The following is a 22,708-nucleotide window of genomic DNA, read 5'->3' as shown; positions in this document are numbered from 1 at the left end:
CCAGGTGATTACGATTATGATTTAGTACATTTTGAAGCTTTATTTCGTACTTATGATTGTATTACAGCATAGGAATCACAGGCTGTTATGAAAAGTGGTGTTGGGCACTGAGGATGAGTGTCTGTATATATGCATGTGTAAGTAATATGCTGACCGCTGGAAGACGAATGAAGTAAAATAAAGTATAGAGAGCATGTTTCTAGTTTAAAAAAGGGTGCAGGGATTTCACTCGGTGGTTTATTTGTATGAGAGCGAAAGACTGCCGACACATTTCACTCTAACGGCTTCCACACAAGCCCAGAGAGGTGCGTGTTTGTCACTGATGGCCCCCCGTTTGAGATGCCTCCAGGATGACTCACCTCAGCACAGTCACCATCCTATCGCCGTCCAGCTTCCGAGAATAGCCTTTTCTTGCCCTACATTTCTCAGGATACGGTCAATAATCATGTTTATTGCTTGGCAGAAGAGCCGGCACTAAAAATACCATGGAATATTAAAGGCACCAGACGGCAATTAAAGCTTAATCAATGCCTTAACGAAGCCGCGGTCACTGCCGAGGCTGTACAGTCAGTTTACATCAGAACACCTGATCACCACATCATTTCACATGCCTGCTCTAGTTAAGCGCGAGCCAGCAGCAGGGAAACGGTGTTATTAGCAGCACTAACTGCTGCTGTCGCAGAGGGAGTCATGTTGGAGGATGTTTTAACACTCCTCCTGTCTTGATCTCTCTTTTCACCTTTGCTTCCCACTAATTATCACCATTCTGTTCTCATTTTTAGTCACGTTGTGCATATTTCTCACAATCATGTGGGCATGTCAAAATAATTTGCTGGTTGGAGCATTTCAGTACTGAACGGGATGTTTCAGTGGCTGATGGGAGACTTAAAGATGATCTTGGGTTGTTTTTGGAATGTAGCAGTGGTCTTCTAATTTCTTAGATTTGTATGTAGAAACCTAATCCACAAGCATTTGAGGACAATGATCTCACAGCTCTAACTGGACACACACATCGGTAAGCACTAGGCACATGCCAAACACAGGTTTGTTTTTTCCTTTATTCCAGCATCCATGTTGCACTGTGGCACAGAAGTCTGACTTAGTTACTGTAACGTTTTACAGTAACTAAGGAATAAAGGATTTTATCAAAGCAAAAACTTTGATAAAATGTAAACCAATAGATTGATTGTTGTAGATAAATCTGCACCAATAACATATTGTGTGTATGAAGTGGTCCAAAATGCAAGCCAGAATCCCGGAGGTAAATGATTAAAGTTTTAATAAAAAATACAAGAAACTGTTTACAAATTGGGAACAGAGCACGTGGAAACGGTAAGGAATCAGTGAGGTGCATGAGAAAGAGAGGTAGTTAAACACTGGGAGTCTGGAACAGTGTACCAGGACTAATTACTAACTGAGAGCAACTGTGAGGGTAGAGGAGAAGGCAAGCTGAGGGAGAGAGAGAGGACACAGGGAAGCAAGGAGAAGTAAACACCAAAAGTGGAACTGAGAAAACCTAAATCCAACCTTGATAAAGAATAACTAAATGCAAGAAAAGACTGATCTAAAGTAAAACAAATAAAGCAGATCTAATCAAAACAAAGAATAACTAAGACAAAACATGAATAACAGAGGATCAAAACTAAAAACCATAAAGAAGCCCAAAAACAACCCAAGATCCTGACACATGTAGTTGCACTGTTTGATACACCCAATAATTTATCACAACTAGTCCTCATTTACAAGCTGAAATAATCTTGATAAACACCAACTTATGCAATAGTGCCAGCCTCAAGTGGTCTGATTTCTGTCCACATATTTTGTCTTGCCCCTCTGTTTTCATCTTTTTCGTGTTCTTGCAGAGGGAAGAGAATCGATTCTGAAAACCTTGCAATGCAGCTAAATGTAATTAGCATGGCTGAGTGAACAGACAAAGTGCAGTGATATGTTAACAGATTGCAAATGTTTAGCGATGAGCACAGGATTGCGTTAATTAAACTTAGCTACTTAATGTTTCCAGTTTGCAAACAAATGAAATTCATTTTGCTTTACTGCGGTGCGTCATTTCTGGGTGAAAAGAATTCTTGCTTGGCGCGAGCGACGTGTTGTTCTTAGATTTGTGAAGAATCAAGAACACAATTTTATACACTAATGAAACTTTCTCCCCGTCCCCTCCGTCTCCCTCCTCCATCTCTCTCCTGTAGGTAGTGTTGTTGCAGCGAAACGATGCCGCTGGTTAAGCGTACCATCGAGCCCAGGCACCTGTGCCACACGGTATTGCCAAGGAACATCAAGAACGAGCTGGAGTGTGTGACCAATGTCTCCTTGGCCAACGTCATCCGCCAGCTCAGCAGCCTCAGTGAGTGACACTCATAAATACACTCATATCCTTATATTGGCATAAAACCTTCTACTGCAGATTTCTGAAGGATTTAATAGAAAGTTTATATATATATATATATATATATATATATATATATATATATATATATATATATATATATATATAATGACTCATTCAATAAAATGCAAAAATCTAATTTCCAAATGTGCTTCAGTTTTATGTACTAAATTTTTGGAAAGGCAAAGAAACGAAAAATGGCACGCCTGAAAATGTTCCCGTGCTGTGATCCATCAGCACTGATCCAGACAATTCATAGGAAAGACATGAGCAAAATGATCTACCAAATACATTGCAAACGGAGTCCAAGGTTCCAACAAGCAAACCGATCGAAAGCCGGTAGACAACCCACAGATTCTCATTAGACTTTCTGTTAAACTTCTTCTGTATTGCTATGACAAGATTCATAATCCTGGACTGCACAGATGAGTGAGATAATCATACCTGTGAAGTCGTATATGTAACAAACAAAAACAGTGATGTGTTATGCTTTATCTAGAAAATATATTAACGAATGTAGAAATAACTTCTGGCTTAAAAAGTAGAGGATATTCATCTACCTTGAATTTCTTAAGATACATGTTTCAGAAATGCATTTTCAGTGAAATACACTTCTGTACAACATTTTCTTGGCATCAGTTTGTATTGCGTCATTAAAAACTATTTTTCAAACCCCGCTTTGAAATCAAACACGCCATTGGTTGTGATCTTATTAGGAAAGTGTCAAACTCAATAAACTACGTTTCCCCCCAATGTTTTCTCACATTTATTGCAATGAAGATAATAGTGAGAATGCGAAATATTACAAAATTCAATACAAAAATGTATGTTACTGCACATGGCCCAAGCCTCAAAAGATTTTCTCTAAAAATGACAAATTATTCCATTTGCTTCTTCACTACATGAATTACATTAAGCAGTACAACTGCAATAGTATGCAGTAATGACTGCAATCAATCATATTTTCAAACAGAAAAACATTATTTTTCCCTGTCATGAAGCCAACAGTGGAAAATTGTTTGAAACAACAAAAGTAATGAGCAGTACCCCCAAACTTCTGGCTTTTGGGGTTTGCAAAAGTAATTAATTAGTTTATTGTTGTTAGTATGAGTGATTTACTCACATTTCTTTTGCAAATAACATAAAGTATAATGTTGCCCATCCCTTGGTATCACTCCCTGATCTGAATTCAATATGCAAATAATGAATGAGTAGTTGACCAGAAGGTAAGTACACCTTTTCAATGCAGAAACATAAATAAAAAATTATAATTAAATAAAAAATAACTATATAACCAAAAGTTAAATTTCTGCATCAAAAAGTGTGGTGAAAAGTTTGCCAAGCCCTCTTCTGGCCCAATTATACAATTATTATTGCCCTGTTTATGGCCATCTTTTTCTATTGTTATTTAAACAAATGGAATACTACAAGCATATTTTATATGCCAAAGCAAAAATTCAACTGTTGTCAATTGTATTCAATATTTCAACTGAGATTAAAGATCCCAGACTCTTTAAAATTCATCATCCCCCCTTTTCAGGGAGTGATACCAAGGGATGGGCAACATTATACTTTGTTATATGCAGAAGAAATGTGAATAAATCACATTTCTTGGGGGAATGATTTCTTGGATTCTTTTTCACCCTGCACACACAGACAGATGAGTAAATCCATACATAAATCCAACATTGCAGTCAATAAGTTTTGAGCTTAGAGGTTAACTTTAAATGCAGTAGTGGTGATACGACATTTTAAACTGGCGGTGTGGTACTATGGAAACAAAAGGTCATGATTAATGGACTTACTCCCATTCCAATGCACTTCAGTAAAGGAAGGTCTATATTTTCCAGAGCAGACACCTGCAGCACTGTTGTTTAACAAACCACGCAGCTCCGAACGTTAGAAGTTGGCCTGCTCTACTACAGAGACACCCAGTCGTCACTTTGTTTCTTCAAATCTCAGTAAAAGGCTGAGACAGAAGAAGAGCAGCATGGCTTGCTTTGATTGTGTTTGACAAAAGCATTTGAGTTGTCTCACCAACAGATCCGCGGTACGTGCTGCAAACTACCAAGGTCTCCGGAGTCAGTTGACAGTAACCATATCTGACAGTTACATTTAAGCAAAAAATGTTCTACAAAAGCAAAAATGATTTACTTTAAACAATAGAGTGAACGCTAGATATTGGATTAGACGGCAAGCAGTTGCCTCACACACTAAAACAACTGCTCATATCTTCCAGTCAAATGTTTCCAACCATTTTATTTTTGAAACTTTTGGAAGAGTGAAATGATTTCTTTTGCTCTTGTGTGTTTGCAGGTAAATATGCAGAGGACCTTTTTGGAGAGCTGTTCAATGAAGCCCACTCCTTCTCTTTCCGGGTCAACTCCTTGCAGGAGAGGGTGGACCGGCTCTCCATCAGCGTCACACAGCTGGACCCCAAAGAAGAAGAATGTGAGTTTCATACCAATGTCAATACAGAGCCTGAAACAAATGACTGAAATCCCTTGAACATTGTCACATTTTTAAGCTTCATTTTATTTGGCTTTTATGTCTTGTACCAAGGCTGTGTAGTGTGTACTTGTGAAGTGAAAGGGGAAAAAAAAATAAAAAATCTTATGATTTGCATGCATTTGCATTCAGTTCCCACGAGTCAAACCCATTTCAGTTAGCACAAGTTGTACTTTTGGGTTTTCCTCCATGACTTAGCTCTTCCATTTTCTGTTCAACTCTGACTAGTTTCCTTATCCTTACTGGGAAAGAAAATACACCCCAACATTATGATGCTGTCACCACCAAGTTCCTCAGTGTGTTACAGTTTTAATTTTCTACCACACATGATGGACTTGAATTTTCAGTTTGGTTCCATCTACCTTGGTTTCGTTTCTCCTAAACGGTTTGTTGGAAACTTTACCAGGAGCTTTTTGTTACACCGCTTTCTCCCTGACCTGCCTGCTATGTTCCTTCATCTTCCTGGTTCTGATTATCAGTTCATAAAACAGCTGTATTTACAGTAAAATTAAATTACCAGCTGGTAGACTCTGTTTAAATCAGGTAATCTCATATTAACTTTAAAGTTGTATGAATAGGGGGCCTGAATACAAATGCTCACCACGTTTTGTGTCTGTGTGTGTCTGTGTGTCTGTGTGTGTGTGTGTGCGTCTGTGTGTGTGTGTTCTTTAGTTTTGGGAAACCTGCATGTAATTTTCCTTCAACTTAACGATGATATTAATGTTGGTATTTCAGCTTAAAATTCTAAAAAACAAAACAAAATAAACAAATATCATTGAAAAGTGTTATATGCACAACTCATCCACTTATTCTTAAAAAAAAAAAACTAATCAGTTTTGTTGAAATAAAATTAGCAGAATTTGAGTATGTGAAACCCTCATTAAAACATTCCCTCCCTTTTGTTTTCCGTAATATTTTATGAGTCTGCCATGAGTTTTAAAGGCTCTCGGTGAAGGAACAGGTAGCTGTGAGATTGTACCATTTTTCAGCTGCCGCAGTTGTAAAACCTCTGCTCCCGTTAGAAACATTGCTTTCCAGTTTCTGTTTGACTTGCTGCTCATTTACTTGATAAATGTGTTTTCCTTGTGTGAAGACGATCTTTGGGATCCTTGTTGTGAGCAATAAAAAGAAAATGCAATAATCTGTGTCTTCTGTCAAGTAAGCCAGGTTATCCTGAGAGAGGAGAGGCAGAACGACAGGATAGAGCATCGGGTAGAGTCGGCAGAGAGTGTACAGTAAAAACCACGGGGAGAATCACAGCAGTGTAATACCACGCTCCAAGGCACTGTATCGATTTCCCATGGGCCCGCAGTGTGTTTAAGGCTTTGTACAATGCTACTTTAACTGCTTCCTTGTCACTGGCAAACGGTGAAATGCTCTGTGGCTATGGCCTATTTGAATGCATCCAGAGGCTTTGGTAGCCCTTTTTCAAAAGGCAATGAATTGTTTGAGATTTTGCACGTTTGCCTGTATCACTTTCCTTCCCTTTTTTTTTTCTTGTTGAGTCCCACAGGGATTTGCTCTCCCCCATTCAGTTTAAACCAGGTATTTACACACACTGGGGGATGGAGAGGGTACACAAAGTAATTTTTCTCACTGTACTACGTTAGATCAAACTGAACTTTTTCCTGTTTTTAGGTCATTTGGCATTAAAAAAAACAATTATTATTTTCTAAATGCCAGAATAAATAGAGGGAATTTATCATTTTTAGATGTCTAAACCCACTAAGGTCGCCATGTCTTTGGAAAATTTCCATATTTTTGCACCAATGTGTCCTGGTGCAAAATATACAAATCAACCTCTGAATAAAAGCAGAAGTTTATGTGAAGTGAAGTATTCTCTTGTTAATCTGGTGTTTTGCAAATTGAAATGATCTTGGTAGTCTTAGTTAAAGCAGAAAAAAAAAACACATGTGAAAAAGTGTATGGTTTTTTTTTTTTTTTTAATATGGTGTATTTAAATCTCACACGTCAATTACAATTGTGATCTAGTTTTGGAAGTCTGGTTTGCAGGAGGAACGTTGTACCAGTGTACACATCGTGTTGAAGTGTTTCAGTGTCAAGTACAGATGCATCAACACACCCCATAAACGTTCTTAAAATACTCACAAGGTTTGCTGCAAAAAAATGTGTTTGATATTTTAGATGCACAAATAAGTTTGAACCAAGTTGCAATAAGAGATTTGGATTTTTTTTTTTTTTTTTTTTTTGGCAACAATGCGTCTGTTTGCTTTTTTTTTTTTTTTTTTTACTTGAATATATCAGGTCACGGTGCTCCGGCAGATTCGTGCTGTTGCAAATCTGTATTTTAAGCTCGAGTCTGCGTCTATTCTTGTGGTCCGTGCCTTTATCTGACTTCATAAATAATCCTGACTATTCCCCCTTCATTGTCTAAAGAGTTGGCTTTAGAGACTGTGGATAAGAATCAGCTCAGTTGCAGTTTAAGTGAGTTTTGGGAGAAGTGGGGGTGGAGGGGTGTCAAGAGGGAGGACAGTAAGGAAGATGGAAGGTTCAAGGGAAGGGTGCTTAATACAGGGCACTGCAGCAAAAGCAGTGGAGTGTAAAAGGATTGTACCGCAGAATTTTCCAGACTTTGCTGCTGCTCAGACCTCAAACCTTCTTCACATTCTTTTGTGCCCTGATAAAGTGTTTAAAATGGGGGTAAAAAAAAAAAAATCACACTTCATCTTTTGTTGTTTATTTGAGTTTGTACAATCGAGTGACAATACAGCAGCGTGGCTCCAGTGGACTGAATTTCACACAAAGCCGTACGTCTGCGGGAGGGGTTTCACCAGAGGGGTTGTTTCCCGTAACTGCCACCCCACATCTCCCATCTCAACCCTTTCTTTTACCTTTGTGCTGTCTGAGTGGATGCTCTTACTGTAAGACTCGCCTTGTAATTGTCTGTGTGGCTTTGTGATTGCCGTGAGTGGAGGGGTGAAGGAGAAGGAGAGTCGGTGCAAGCAGAACGGCGCCGTAAATCAGGGACCTGGAGGGATGGAGACGGGAAGATGGGGGTCAGGTATAGGATGGAGGACGCTGGAGCACACAATGGCTGTTTTATACATGAACAGGCTGCAAGTCTGACAGAGTTCGTTGCAGCTGTAAAAGCTTAGATTATCCCTTTAAAACTGCTGATAAGTTACAAAGCAACCACGTTTTGTCTCTTGTGACTTAAGTTGACTTTTATTTAAAGATATTATGTAGAACAGCAGCAATTACTAATTTTGTTTTTTTAATTTTGTTTCCGTTCTTGATCTTAATAATGGAAGCAGTTTATCTGTCTCGGTTTTCGCCTCTCTTTGATGCTGTGCATCACGACCTTCGTATACCGGCGTCTTTGTCTCATCCAACTCTTTGATAGCTGATCTAAAAACACACATCAAACACATAGATTTATTGATTTCGGCCACCGTCTTGATTGTCGTGGTTGGTGGTGAATTGCTGCACAGGCTGCCGACCGTCTAGCTTCTGTAAAATCACCAGATATAATTTGCATAAAGTAGTGTAAAAGAAAATATTCAGGTCCCTATTTATATAATCCATAAAAATAGAAAGTATGCTTGATATGTTTTCTAAATCACTCTATCGTATTAAATATATTGGAAGAAGAGGTTCAAGAATGTTTGTAGTTGCACATTGCATAACACCAGCAGAATATGTAGGAAAAGATGTCTAAATCTCAGCAAACAGGCTGTGATTTTACTGTTTTTGGCAGAGAAGACATTGAGATTGCAGAACAAATTTTATGTTAAAGCTTACATATTGCAATTTCCTTTTTCTTTTTACCATATTACTGCATGCCAACAATTTTCAAGTAAAGATAAGAAATTTGTAAGCCATTTCTTTTAAGTGTTCTGAATAAGTAGACTATTTTATGTGTGATATTTTTATTGTAAGCTTTTTTTTTGTGAATCATAAAAACATAAAAACATCAATCTCCTTTATAAGAACATTTAACAATAACGTCTCAAAATGGATTCTTTATTCTAAAAAATGTCATTATTAAAAAGATTTCCGATGTAGATTTAGTGATTTTTGTTTTTTGTTTATTCTTTTTTTTTTTTGGGAAGGATGTCGATCAAGAGATTAGAAACCAAAACAAAAAACATTTGGTTTTGAAATGATCTCATCTGGTTCTGGATTTTCTCTTCAGGTGAAGCAAACTAACATTGCAAAGCTAGGAGGAAACGGGGGGGAGGAAAACCAGCATTAGTGGAAGCCAGTGCGGTGAAATATCCCGTGCTATTTTGAGGTGATTTGATTTAGACACCTATAAGGATGACAGTGTAACAATAAGCTGCGGTGGCAGGAAAAAATACAGTCTGAACAAAGAGATGCCCTGCAGTATAAACAACACTGATGAAACTGTCAGCTTTTACTGAGGCTAAGACATCGATCTTTGTGACATCTACCTGTAAGTACTGTTTGTAAGTTGACAGTAATAGCTTTTTCAAGATAAAACATAATCCTTTAACACCCTTTGGGTGCGTTAAAATCTGAGTGAGCAGCTCAGCAGTAGGCATCTGTAAGTGCTTTAAAAAAAAAAAACAAAGATCTCACACACCCAGATGAAATGGGTTTACTCTGCTGATGAACACATTTTAGCAAATGATTGAAGGTCACAGCGTGGTCCACAGTGTTTCATCCAGTCATTGAACCACAAGGGCTTTATCTACCCTAATAATTTATAACTGCCCAGAGTGACATGAGAAGAGCAGACGCACACTTTTCTGTACTCTGCTGACCTTTCAAAGAGTATCACCCCTCACTTTGTCCTTTAGGATCCCACCCCCTCCTAGACTTCAATCCACAAACTACCTCACCACACCTATAGCTGTTTTTTATTGTCCTCTCCAGACTGCTTTCATATCTTTGATTGATCTCTGCTTTCCCTTCATCCTGCATGGATGCCATTTGTGTTCTGTCAGGCCCTCTTCTCCCCCCTTACTCCAGCCAGCCAAACTAATGGTCTGTATCCACTACTTAATAGCACTGTTACATCACTGGATGGGCTGCAGGCCATTATGGAAGGCCACGAAGCCACACCAAACCCCTTGGGGCTCCAACTGTGTCTTTATCTACTGTCTTATTCCTCCCTTTCAGTCCTTCAGGATATGTTCATCGCTGTACTTATCTGTTAAATGGTTTCTACTTCTGTTACACTGCTGATGGTGCTTTTACAACATCTCAGTCTTTTTTTTTTAATGTTCTTCGTGATGTGCAGCTCTGTTCTTCTAATCTAATTCTGCATTCACTCGTTTCCGTTGAATTGACGTACTTTTAAAAAAATGGGCTTCGGTTTCATTTTATCCCAGAAAATTGTATTTGGTGTCGTCTTAGTTTCTGCCTTGACGGAAAAGACGGAGAGCGCAAAATCAGTTATTTGCTATAAGCCATGTAAAACTTCAGATAAGATTTGTAATTCAGCAGTAAAAATCTCTGAGTCTCAGCGTACTAAAGTCATCAGGGGAGTTTCCTTTGTTTTAAACTTTGGGCAAGTTTAGGAAAGAAGCTATTAACTTGTAGTCATGCCCTGTCTTATGTAGGTCTATGTTTATATGTAGATGCTTTATTATATTCTAAAACTGGAACGTCTTCAAATATTCAAAATAAAATCACATTAGAAAGAAAAAAAATTCTATAATTGATGATTAAATGCACCTATATGCTTAGTTCTAACATGTTAAATAACGTGGGAGGCTTTATAAACCATAAACTAAGTAGAATAAAATATTATAGTTTAGTGAGGGTTGTCACAAGTTTAGTCTTTTAGAAAATAGCCACTGCGCTGTTGTTTTTGCAAATCATATGGAGCTTTATTGCAGAAAATGAAGACTTTAGCTTTGCAACTCTCATTTTATGTCTGTTCACCATGTGTTAAGAGTTGTTCATGCAAGCATCTGACCCTATGCTATTCGGTGTATCTAGAATAAAACGACAACCTCTGCAACAAATGCAAAAACAGAGACAAAGAAGAGAGGCAAAAGCCGAGTTGAAGACGGAACCGATTCAAGGCTGCAGGAGGAAGAATGCAATAGGCAAAAATATATGAAATGAAATGAAATGAAATGAAATGAAATTTTATTCGAACATGATACAAATATAAAAATAAAATAGTGCACAGTAACAAGAAGTGCATAAGAAAGAAGAGAAAATACAGATTTTTTTGTTTCAGTTAACATATCATGCTCAAAATGGGGTAGGAAGAAGTGAGAACTTATAAACTTATATAGGGCAGCATTTGCATCAGAGTAAAACAGGGGAGAGAGTCGGGTGTCTGCATGGTAAAACTTGGCCTTCAACTTTTCCTATCTGTTACGCCTGTTTGTGCACTAGAACAGCTACGAGATGGTAAGTATAAAGAACGAGGACAGCAGGGGAAAAACAAACCTGGAAAGTTTTATTTTTATTTTATTTTTCTATTGAAGCCAGGTGTGTGTGTGTGTGTGTGTGTGGGGGGGGGGGGGAGGGGGGGGGGTGCGTGCGTGCGTGTGTGCGTGCGCGCGTGCGTGTGTGTAGGTGACAAAAACTTCTTCACCTCACTGTAGCTGAAGTGTCTCTGCCAGATGGTGTCTGTCTAAAAGTGAAAGATGCGAAGGCTAGAAATAAACTGTTTAGGACCGCTTGTTGATAAGATGCATCCCGAGATCAGAGACAGCTGGAACACCTGGTGCTGCCTCAGCCAGCGCGAAAGCTCACAGGTTTTACTTCTGGATTTATGAAGACCTTTCGTCTACGTTAAGCATACCTTAGCTACTTAAGCTAATTTATTCAACTAATTCACTCAGTCCGCTTTGAGGCTCACTTACCAACATTTCTTCTTACAATCCAAGCTTGTCCATGTAAAACATGTAAGTTGTAGTTGAGTTAAATCTTATGCTAAGTAGAAGATCTTTTTAACATATTCGTCTACGACTGAGGTGCACGATGTTAGTCGGTAAATATTTAAAACCACCTCACTGTGCGTCAATCTCAGATCTGGGTGCTCGCTTTCTTTGCCGTCTCTTATTTCGGCCTACTTGTTGCACCATGTGACAGCCCATGGAGCGTCTAAATCCATCTGACGACAGTGTGCACAGTGCTTTCAACACTCACCTGTCAGAAACTTTCTGCTCCTTATCATGCCAGGAAATTCTGTATCTATGATGCAGACCAAGCTCATAGAAAATAGTTTCACCAGAAGTGGCAGACACAGCATAGGAAATCCTGGCATTAAATCCTCTCTGAGAATGTATTTTGGACATTTGTGGGCAGAGCGTGAAAATCTATGAGGAATATCTTGTAGCATGTTTGTCTTTATTCACCTTTTTTTCTTTGTAGTTTTCCCACCTTTTAAAGCAGAAAAACAATTTTCATTTCTGTCTTCTGCTACTCCTTCAAAGTGTTCCAGGTAGACCTATGTGTAGGCATGAGCAGTCTCATGTTTTGTTGTTGTTGTTTTCCATCTCTCTGTCTGCTTTTCTGTTTTAATGGCTTTTCAGTCCAATCCACCCTCTGGCTATGTTCAGCTTACAAGACTCATCCCAAGGGAAGTTTGTGCCTTGCTGTTTTTGTCATTGAAATTATTTACCTGTATACACTACTCGGGTATTTATTTGCACATTACTTTCCATTTTGATTTATACAGATATTTCTGTCCTTCCAACTCATTCCTGATTTTCATCTGTTTGCTGTTTCCATGATCTTATTTTTCTTTTTTTTTTTTTTTTAAAACTCCTTTCATGTTATGTACCAAACTCCTGGTACTGTTAAATCTGTTATGTCTGTGCGTCAGCTGGCTGATCACTTACTATGCTGAGTCTGCAGAAGTGATTTTCCAGAAGTTACCCAGATGAGCAACCTAAGCTTGCTTTAACTTTTTCAGATTTTGTCATATTATAGTAACAAATGCCAGTGTGTTTTGTACAAGAGATTTCATGCATAATTGTAAGTTGAAAGAAAATTATATATGTAGTCTTTTTTTCTTAAGAGACAAACTTTAAAATTTTGGCATGCATTCATGTTCAGCCTCCATGTTTTTTGGGGGCGTATGTCTCTACCACATCAACACAGAATTCTTTTTCTGATCATCATAAAATTAAAGAAAGGGCATCTGTGAGTAACAATTTTCACATCCAGTACAGATTCTCAAATGGATTTTCATCAGTTTTGGTCCGACATCTTGAAATTGGCCCGTGTCTCTTTAAGAACCTCGTATCCTTTCCAACACTCCACCCTAAGCATATCATCACAACCGTGCGTCTCCATGCTGTCCGATGATGCCGGTTTCAATCATTCACACACGTATATTGATGCAGCGGCACCGCTATGCCCTCTGACCGCCACCACCAGGCAAGGCGTCTTGCCCAAAGCCACGACGACGGAGGCGTACAGAGCAGGAGTCAAACTGGCAACCCACCGATTGCGGGTTGAACTCCCTACCGCTGTCGCCACCGTCGTCCCGTGACACATATAATCACGGTAAAATACGAACAATTAAAAAAAAAAGTTCTAGGTGAAATTGTTAGCTTTTGTGTGGTAAAATCGTGTTTATTTTGGTCTTTAAATTGATGTTGTCACTCCTCAATGCTAGCCTGCTAATAACAGGGAACTAACGGAATGATTCTAGGCCTGCCACACTCCTTCTGTCCTCCCCTGGGCTGCACTGTCTATTTCTCTCCCTCATGTATAATTCACATCTGGTTGCAACATTCTGGCTTTTCTTCCAAGACTTTTACTTTCCACATTAAGAGTTGCCTGTAGTAGAGTTCCCCCCCTCCCCCCTGTTGTTCTGGGGAATTTTTCCTGCTTGTTTTTTCAAGGGGTTCAACTGTGCATCACTGATTTATTTATTTATTTATTTATTTATTTTTCCTGTCTTTAAATGTATTTTTTTTCCCCTTCATACGGAGGAAAGGGACAGTCATTCGCTTATCTTAGTCATCAAATTTGGGTTTCCTTAAGGGGAACTGAAATGAACCTCGAAAATGCGGCGTTAACCCAAAGGAGGGAGGAGGATGAATTGTTTGACGCACGTTTGTGCTCTAATGTCAATACAACTGAATGCTGATGGAACAGAACCGATTGATAATCACAAGCTCGTCAGTGACGTGTTCCTGACGAGCTTACATGTTCCAAAGACTTGCGAACACGGCCGATTTAATAAGTGAAACCCATAATTTTCCCATTACCAAGTGCCCTCCGTTTGTCCCGTCTCTCTGCAGTGTCTCTTCAGGACATCACTATGAGGAAGGCCTTCAGGAGCTCCACCATTCAGGACCAGCAGCTGTTTGACCGCACGTCTCTGCCCGTCCCTCTGCAGGAGAGCCTCCACACCTGTGAGGAGCCGCCACCTCTCAACATCCTCACACCGTACAGGTCTGAATAATGTTGCTATGCACAAAACCACGTTTCACCTCATCAGCATTGCCAGCATGACGCTAATTAGATTGACTTTAACTGTTTTTTTTTTTTATGCATACTCTGCAAACGGTGCAAATGACTTTTAAGTGTTAAAAGCCACAGTGTTAACACATAGAGCTGAAATGACCTTGAAAAGTAAACAGAGCTTTTTGGTTTCTTTGTTTTGAGTTCCTTCACTGGTCAAAACATGTATTTATCACAGGGTGGACTTTTCGACTGCAACCTTGAATGGTTGGGAAGTTGGTACAATTGCTCAGATCACATTTTTTGGAAGCGCTTCCCGTCACAAGGCCTGAACATTCTAAATTTATTGCATAAATAGTTCCCAGATTTATCAATATTTAGACTACCTAGTGTTTATGCCATTTGTACGTAAGAGGATTAGGGCCACGGGAAAGAAAATAAAAAATTCTGACTTTAATCTCAGAATTCTGAGAAAAAAAAAGTCAGAACTGTTTTATTTTTTTACTTTTTCCCAGTGGCCCTAATCCTCTTCCATACATTTGTGTTTATGTCTTTGTCTTTAATCTGGTGGACTTCCCTGAATACAAAGGGGAAAGGATGTGTCGAATTGGGGCACCTGCTATATATAATGCAATAACTTGTGCATATACTGCTTTTGGTTTTTAGGATTCATTAATATTTGTCATTTGGTTTTTATGGCGTATGAAATTGCTTTGATTATTTTCCAGATATGGATAAGTTTCAAAAAGGGTTTTATTTTTCCAAACATTTTCACTTTGCCCCACTGTCTACTCTTTGTTCAGTTTATTCAGAAATCATCCGTCATGCAGTCCCAATAGGTCAGTGCAGTGTGTTTAAACCTTCACTGACACCTGATATTGTCTTCTGAAGTCATTAGACACTGTGTGTATTTTTTTAAATAGCCAGGTGTTGCTTAGAAATCTTGCTTTAAAAGTTAACTTCTGTTTTTTATTACTGCTTGTACTGATGAGGCCCTACCTGACCCAGATGGAAATGGCTTCATAAATGTTGCTGCTTCCTAACAATACTGATCAATCAAGATGGTTGCATCACGGCATCTATTTACAGGCATACTGCAGATATAAAACGTACAATTTGTGTAATTAAACTGTCTCCATGCACTGGGATTCTACACAAAACGTCAGAATAAATCAGAGGCTGTAATTTGTTCTGTGGTAGCATTTTTTTTTTGTTCCTGTGGAAGGAGTCTTGTGCAGTGTTTTTAAACCATCTCCTTGGGTTAGTTCTTTTTTGTTGCTAATATACTGTGCGATCAGACCGTGTTATCTTGGCTACATTTCAAAAATTCACCCTGAGAAACCGAAACAAATTGTGCCTCCGTGACAGGCTGCAAGTTCCCAAACAGCCAAATTAAACCGCGTCCTATATTTTATGTTTCCCCACAACACTGGCTAATATTTAGAGTTTGTTTATGCTCAGAGGTTAATGGCTTAGCAAACCAAAAAATATTGGCCAGATATCAAGCTGAAGATGAATGTGGGAAAAGGGGCAGCCAAAAGTCCGAAGCAAATCCTTTTTTCTTGAAACAACTTTTAGAAAAGGCAATAAATAAATAAATAAATAAATAAATAAAATAAAATAAAAATAGCACTACAAAAGGTGTACTAGAAAATCTTGCTTTTTGGAAACAAAAAAAGGGAAAAATAAGGGATGATTTAAAACTTTTGCACATTCTAGCATGCGACCTAGTTGTCCGCTGTGATGTTCATGGTTAATGCTCAGTGGGATTAATTTTCTCAGATTTTCTTCGAGTTTGAAAGAAAACACTAAGTAAAAAGAAACTCCATTCAAGGACAACGTCTCTGTAACTGTTTGTAAAGATCACAATTTGCTATATTCTGTTTTACACTTATAATATTTTTTGGTCTTCATCATCTTCTGATTTTTTTTCTTTTTTTTTTTCCCCCTTTCTCGGAGTCCATCTGAATTTTAGATCCCGACTCCTCCTCCTGAGCTGATTGGTTCATCAGCGCTGAATGGATGATTGGGCATATCAGGGGTGATGATTTCATGCGTTTGATTAATAATTTAAAGTCCAACTTGAATTTTTGTCATCTTCCTAGTTCCACTGCTGTTCATTATTTCATCCCATCTCATCCTTGTCACCCACTGTCTTCTTTTCTTCATATCTTCTACTTTTTCACACCTCGCCTCACTCCGCTGGAGGCCTCCCCAGGGTCTTATTTTTCAGATGGACCCAGAACATAGCTTCTACATGTATGATCTTTTTTATTCCTCCTCCTTATGCACGAACATGTAAACGCGCACTCCAAACTAAATAAGAACATCAAAGCGTAATGATTTATCGAGTCAAATTGTACCTGCTGCAACACAAACCCACACTAAACTGGTCTCCCCTCTGTTCTCTCTTATCGCTTTGTTAAATTCAATTTTGTTCCCTTTGTTGTGCTACATATCATTAAACTTTCCACTCCTGCCGTTTGAAGTTGAGTCTTTTCATCTTCTATGTGTTCACTCTTATTGGTGTCATTGCCAAATAATTGCCTCCCAAGACGAGGCCAAGGCTGGATATAGGGAAATACTCGCAGATTAAAGTTTCAGCAGCCAAGAAGCATGAGATCTTTCCTGTTTTGGATCTCAAAACCAGGCAGCAGTGTGCCCTCCAGGCCTGTCCAGAAAATAATTATAATATAGTGAAAGATGAAAATGCACCAGAGAATTAAATCTATCTTCCAAACTGTTAAAAAAAAAAAAAAATGACACCGAAGATTATTGATCAAATTATCAAACCATGATAGCGTTTTTCTGGTCTTCTGGATTGTGAGTTAAATTGTTCTTGGCCAAGTTATTTGCAACTGACAAAAAAAGTTTCTGCTTGAAGGAATTTATTGTTCTTTCTCAAATCCATTAACGCATCAACTTCCATCTATCCAAGATCCGGATTGCAAAAGTAATGGGTAACCCAGACATTCCTCTCCCCAGTTATAACTCTCTCCAGCTCGTTCTGGAGGATGTTGAGGCATTTCCAGGCTGGAAGTGAAACATTTTTTTGCCAATGAGTTTTGGATTTACTCTGGGGTCTTATCCCAGTGAGACATGTCTGGAAATCCTGCACAGGGAATCCTCACCAAATACCTGAACCACACCAGCTAACTTCTTTTTGATGTGAAGAAATGGCAGCTCTTCTTTGGGAACCCTGTGATGAGATCTCCATTCTTTTCCTATGGCAAATCAGAGCAGCACCGGCTTGACTGCAGACAATACCATAGACAAAATTTGAGCAAGGTCACGGCAATATTGTATGCTTGACGGTCAGGTAGCATGAGGGTTTCTAATGAGCCTAGAATACAAAATGTACAGAGAAAACTAAACTAGAGTACTTGATATAAAGTTGTGTTCATACACTTATAATGGTTTGCTCTGTTGAGGTTATAAGATGCAGAAGTTAGGCTGTAAGCTCAGCTAATGTGCATGTGGCCGCGCTCTGCTCTGCTCCTATCAGTCACACACCCCTGTGGATTTGCTCTTTAATCACTCTGTGGTTACAAGCAACAAAATGGAGCTGGAAGATGGTAAACAAAAGCTAAAAATGGCAGAAGTTATACTTCTTACTTAAATGGTGGTGTAAAAACCAAAACAGTAAACGTTTGGACCTCTCATTAGAGTCAATTAGTCGTGTTGGATCAGACAATGGGTTCAGTTTTTGTGGGCTCAACTGGGACAAGTTGGATTTTTTAAGCGTGAGCTAAACTCTATGCAACACCTCTTCAAGGCAGCGTTTCCAGATTCAGAAACCGCTAAATCATTTACATGTGGAAAAGGTAAAACCGGTACATTTTAGAGAGGATAGAGAGAGAGAATCGGCTTTCCTGTCTTCATTAACACTTTCCTCAGAGGTAAACAAGAAAATCATTGAAGTGACGCTGACAAGTCTTCTTACGGCAGGGCTAAAACAAAGTGCAAATTAGTTTTCTGATGAAGTCGATTTTCACAAACTCTCATTAACGTTGCAGACAAGAAGACGTTTAATCTGATTGTTCTTCATAGCAACGTAGAATTACTGCAAGTTGCTGCCGTAAAAAGCGAAGCTTGTGAAAAGATTTCTGTCATCTAAAAAGAAAAAAGAAAAACTTTTGGGAGAGCAGCACGGCCAGTGACTGATTGGAAAAACATTGCCCGCATAAAACTGTAATGTCAGTGTAGACCAGAATCTCTAAGGAATGTTTGATACCTTCTTAAATCTGTATGAAGTATTCAGGAGCCTCTGAAGGGAAAATGTGGAGTAGCTGTTTAAGCTGCTTGGGAGACGAGCCTGCAGATGGTTCCTCGACTGTTCTTAGCTTGCTGCAATACACAGCATTAACTTCTAATTTCCCAGATCAACCTGACGTAATTCGTACGGTTTGATGGGAAGGTTTTGCGGCTTAAAAGGAAATGTTTTGAAAATGTTCACGTATAGGTAACAACCCCATGTCATAGCTGCACAGAAAAAGTCGTGACAACAACTTTGCTCTTGTGCATCTGCAGGGACGACGGTAAGGAGGGCCTCAAGTTCTACACGGATCCGTCATACTTCTTTGACCTGTGGAGGGAAAAGATGCTGCAGGACACTGAGGACAAGAGAAAAGAGAGGAGGAAGCAGAAGGTAAGTTAAGGCTTTGACATTTTTTTTTTTCATTTTTTTTTTTTTTTTCCATATTGCCGCAGTAGATTAAATAGTCTTTGTGGAGTAGTGAAGTTTTTAATTAGAATGACTTTAAGTGACTGAAGAGGCTTCTCGCATTTTCCAGCCCTGCATGAATTTACCAACAGGGTGACTCACTAATAGATTTGCAGCTCCGATTCATACCGCATCGCCTTTTCCTTTAATTATTCACCACTCATAGATAAATCAACGGTCCCCTCCGTCGGCCCTGTTAGTTATTACTTGTGTGATCATTAGATCTAATTAATGGGAGCATCTGCTTCTTGCATGCCCCCGCACTGTGCGTCATCTTTCTGCCTTCTGCTGACATGCATGAAGAAGAAGGGTTTCCAATCTGACTAGACTTTTTTTTTTTTTTTTTTTTTTTTCTGTGACAAAATCAGATTAAATGAAGGGTTGCTGAAGTATTTGAAGAAGCTTTGGTCTCTTACCGGATGCAGGGGCTCAAAACCGAGGGGTTTCCCACCCTCTGCACCAGGAGTGCTAATCAACTCCAGCTTGTAGTTCCCTGCGTGGGAAGTGGCTTCCCATTTTGCCCCCTCGCAGTCAATCAGAGCTTATTACAGTCACGGTCAGAGAGAAGTAAAGGAAATGTTTTTTTTGTTTTTTGTTTTTTCCACTGAGGGTTTATATGAGCGCGGAGGATATAAATTGGCCGGTTATGAGGTTTTTAATGAATGTAGGAAATGCACCAGGTCTGAGGGTAAATTCAATGATTGTTTACTGTTGATCCATTTAGTGTATCTTAGTCCCGCCTGCGTTTGTTTATTTATTTTTTTCTTCACTGCCCGAAAAGCAAAATTGGAGGCAATTTCCAACAGTAGGTGAACCCCATTTGCTTTAGAGGGCTGGGTTGATGTCACTGCTGGTAGTCAAAGCTCATTTCTCTGACTTGATCCTAATTAAAGCCTCGGGTGGGCTCAGCATATAAAGCCATGTTCATTTCCCCTCCTCGCCGCAGTGGGAGGTGAGAGTCAGACGGACCCCACGGAAAGACCTGCAAGACATTCGCAGGGACAAAACGGACCGATTGGGAATCATTGTGCGCACAGCTGCTGGTTTGTGTAGCCATCACGGTGGGTAAATGGTCAGAGTGAGGGTCAGTGCAAATGCGTGGTGGAGAGTCTTTCACTGAAAGCCTGCACAATGACTCGGGGAAGGACAGAGATACAAGAAATATAAAATCGCGTAGTGTGAGGGTGTTGATCTTACACGTTACTGCTTTTATCTTAGCACGCCTCTCGGTCACTGCAATCAGTTCTCTTGTGGCTGTTTTGTACTCCATTTGATCATTTTAGGAGACTTCAGATACATTTTTCTAGCAGCATATCTCTCCAGTTGTTACTTCAGACCGCACATAAACAGCCTCGCAGGGGCACGACTGCACGCATGAGTACCTAAAAACATCTAATAGACTATGATGTACCATGCAGCTGCAGTGTCAGGGACCTGAAATGCCTCAACACCTGTCAGTCACTGTGATTGCATCCGAAACTGGCTGCCAGCACATTTAATGGCACACCGTGTTCCGGCTCCCTTATTCTTTATTTATTTCGCCAATTCTTCTCCTCAGAATTTAAAATGATGAGCTGGGGAATTGTACTCTTGTGACAATAGCCGTGCGACTGCGAATTCCCGCCTTTCAAAATAACATTGAATGCCTCAGACAACAAAAACGGGTTGCATTGTGATTAGCTTATAAGGCACAAACAGCGCCATGGTTAGTAACATCGAGATAGTTTTTCTTTTAGCGTTTACAGATGGGGGGGGGGGGGAGTATATGAAGAAATAATGATGATGGGTAGGTTGAGAAGCCGGGTTGTCTGGGGAGGAACTCAGAGTAGAACTGCTTCTCCTCCCCACTGACAGGAGCCACACGAGGTGGATCAGGCATCTGGTTAGGATGCTTTCTTGTCGCCTCCCTGGCGAAGTGTTGCAGGTACACCCCACTGGGAGGAGACCCAGAGGAAGACCCAGGACACGCTGCAGGGACCGTGTGTCTCGGCTGACCTGCGGAATCCTTGGGATTCCCCCAGAGGAGCTGGACCAAGTGGCTGAGGAAGGAGAGGGAAGTCTGGGTCTCTCCGCTTAGGCTGCTGCCCCATGAAATCAGAAGATGATGGATGGGAGTGCAGTTCATTTATGAGATTGGAGTAAACCTTTAGGGTTAGTGGCAACGATGTTTTGGACACTTAAAACGGGTTCGATTTTAAATATTTTCACAGATTTATTAGCTAGAATAGTACACCTTTCCCCATTGAATGTCATGATTTGACATTAAAACTTCCTGATGAGAGCGCACTGCACTTGTAGTTCTGAGTTACATAAAATAAAAAAATAAATAAAAAAATAAAAACAGATGTCACACCAAAAATTTAATTAGCTAGCCTTATTAGTGCTAGTAAATATTTTAGTCAGTGTAAATATTTGTGCGAATGTTGATGAAGTCATTGAAGACAACAGCATGAAAACTGCTGAATAATGCAAAAATGATTAGTCATTAAATTACTTTTCCTACTAAGCAGATGGTGAGACTTCCATGTTGGTTTATTGCTTTTTCTTAGCACTCCTTCTCCTTTGCAACCGGCTAATGTCCTCCCAAGTCACTTGACTGATAGTTAGTCTGAAACCGGATTTACGTTACTCACAGACACAAAGCGTTAAGAGCCAGCAATAAACGAGAAACAGCACAGGACGGAGCGAGGAGCCGAGACGGCTGCTGCGTCCTAATCTCATTAGGTTCTGTGTTAGCCTCATCCTCAGTGGATTAGCAGCAGACAAACTGCTGAGTGAGTCAGAGAAAAAAAAAGAAAGATGTTCAGAGTCAAGTGCCCTGGATGGGCTGAGAGAAGAATAGCTGGTGAGATCTGGAGGACAAAGATCGCATTCAATCTCCTTGACGTCGGCGTTCAGGTGCAAGTTTTCCTTATGTCCGTCTGACATTTGAATCTGAGCTTCCCCTGCTTCTGATTTCCAACTTAATGTAGACATCACTGGGAACTTAATGGAATATACTAAAATTGTTTTCGTTCTCCGTGCCGACTTGCACAAGAGAAAGATGTTTTCCGGAATTGGGCCATTGTTAGCTACAAAAAAAAAAAAAAAAAATGCATTTGCCAGCTATCATTAAAAGTGTCTGCTGCATAATTATGGAAGAACCTTTTTTTTTTTTTACTTAAGAGAGAATGACAATTTTAGTGCATAGATGCATCCAGTTGGACTGCAGCTTAACTGGATGCATATTAAAATAAATTTTAATATGCAAATAAATAAATTTTAATAACTTAGTCTGCACATCTGCTCACATCAGCATCTGGCTGAATCCTTGAAGAAATCGGTTTCTGCTCTAGACTGTATTTAACAGCCTTAATGTAAAAATAACAATCTCGTAGGAAGTAATTGTTTGAGTTGGTATAGCTTGTCACATAACCAGATGTTTAGTTTAGACTTTGTGGTAATTGGTAATCCGTGATTTCCGATTTTGAAATTAAAACAACTGGAACCGTGACAAAAGTAAAGAGAAAAGAAAACAATCTAAGAATAAGCTACGGCAGTCAAATACCAATTAGTAAGTAGGGCGTTTTACACAATTTCTACAATGAAATTCTACTTGATAAAATGTCTGGTCAGGCTATTGTTAAAGAAAATGACAATAAAGAAATTAAATGTGCTAGTTTAGTTTTGCTCTAATACTTTTTTTCTCTCCCATGCAATTATAAATT

General features: G+C 39.4%; 1 protein-coding gene across 3 annotated transcripts in view; it reads left to right on the top strand.

The window, feature by feature from the left end:
* Positions 1-22,708, top strand: part of wasf1 (WASP family member 1) — a 56,931-nt gene that overhangs the window by 19,915 nt on the left and 14,308 nt on the right. For all 3 annotated transcript variants that reach the window (XM_015013104.2, XM_015013186.2, XM_015013267.2), the window contains exons 2-5: positions 2,205-2,359; positions 4,718-4,852; positions 14,116-14,269; positions 18,809-18,926. In XM_015013104.2, the coding sequence (XP_014868590.2) occupies positions 2,227-2,359; positions 4,718-4,852; positions 14,116-14,269; positions 18,809-18,926 (540 nt within the window). In that variant the 5' untranslated portion in view covers positions 2,205-2,226. The remainder of the gene's footprint in view (positions 1-2,204; positions 2,360-4,717; positions 4,853-14,115; positions 14,270-18,808; positions 18,927-22,708) is intronic.

Source organism: Poecilia mexicana, unplaced genomic scaffold (genome assembly GCF_051168715.1).
Source record: "Poecilia mexicana isolate PSO_F unplaced genomic scaffold, ASM5116871v1 scaffold_21, whole genome shotgun sequence".
NCBI lineage: Eukaryota > Metazoa > Chordata > Actinopteri > Cyprinodontiformes > Poeciliidae > Poecilia > Poecilia mexicana.
The sequence above is the reverse complement of the archived record's forward strand: the minus strand, read 5'-3'. Positions and strand labels throughout refer to the sequence as shown.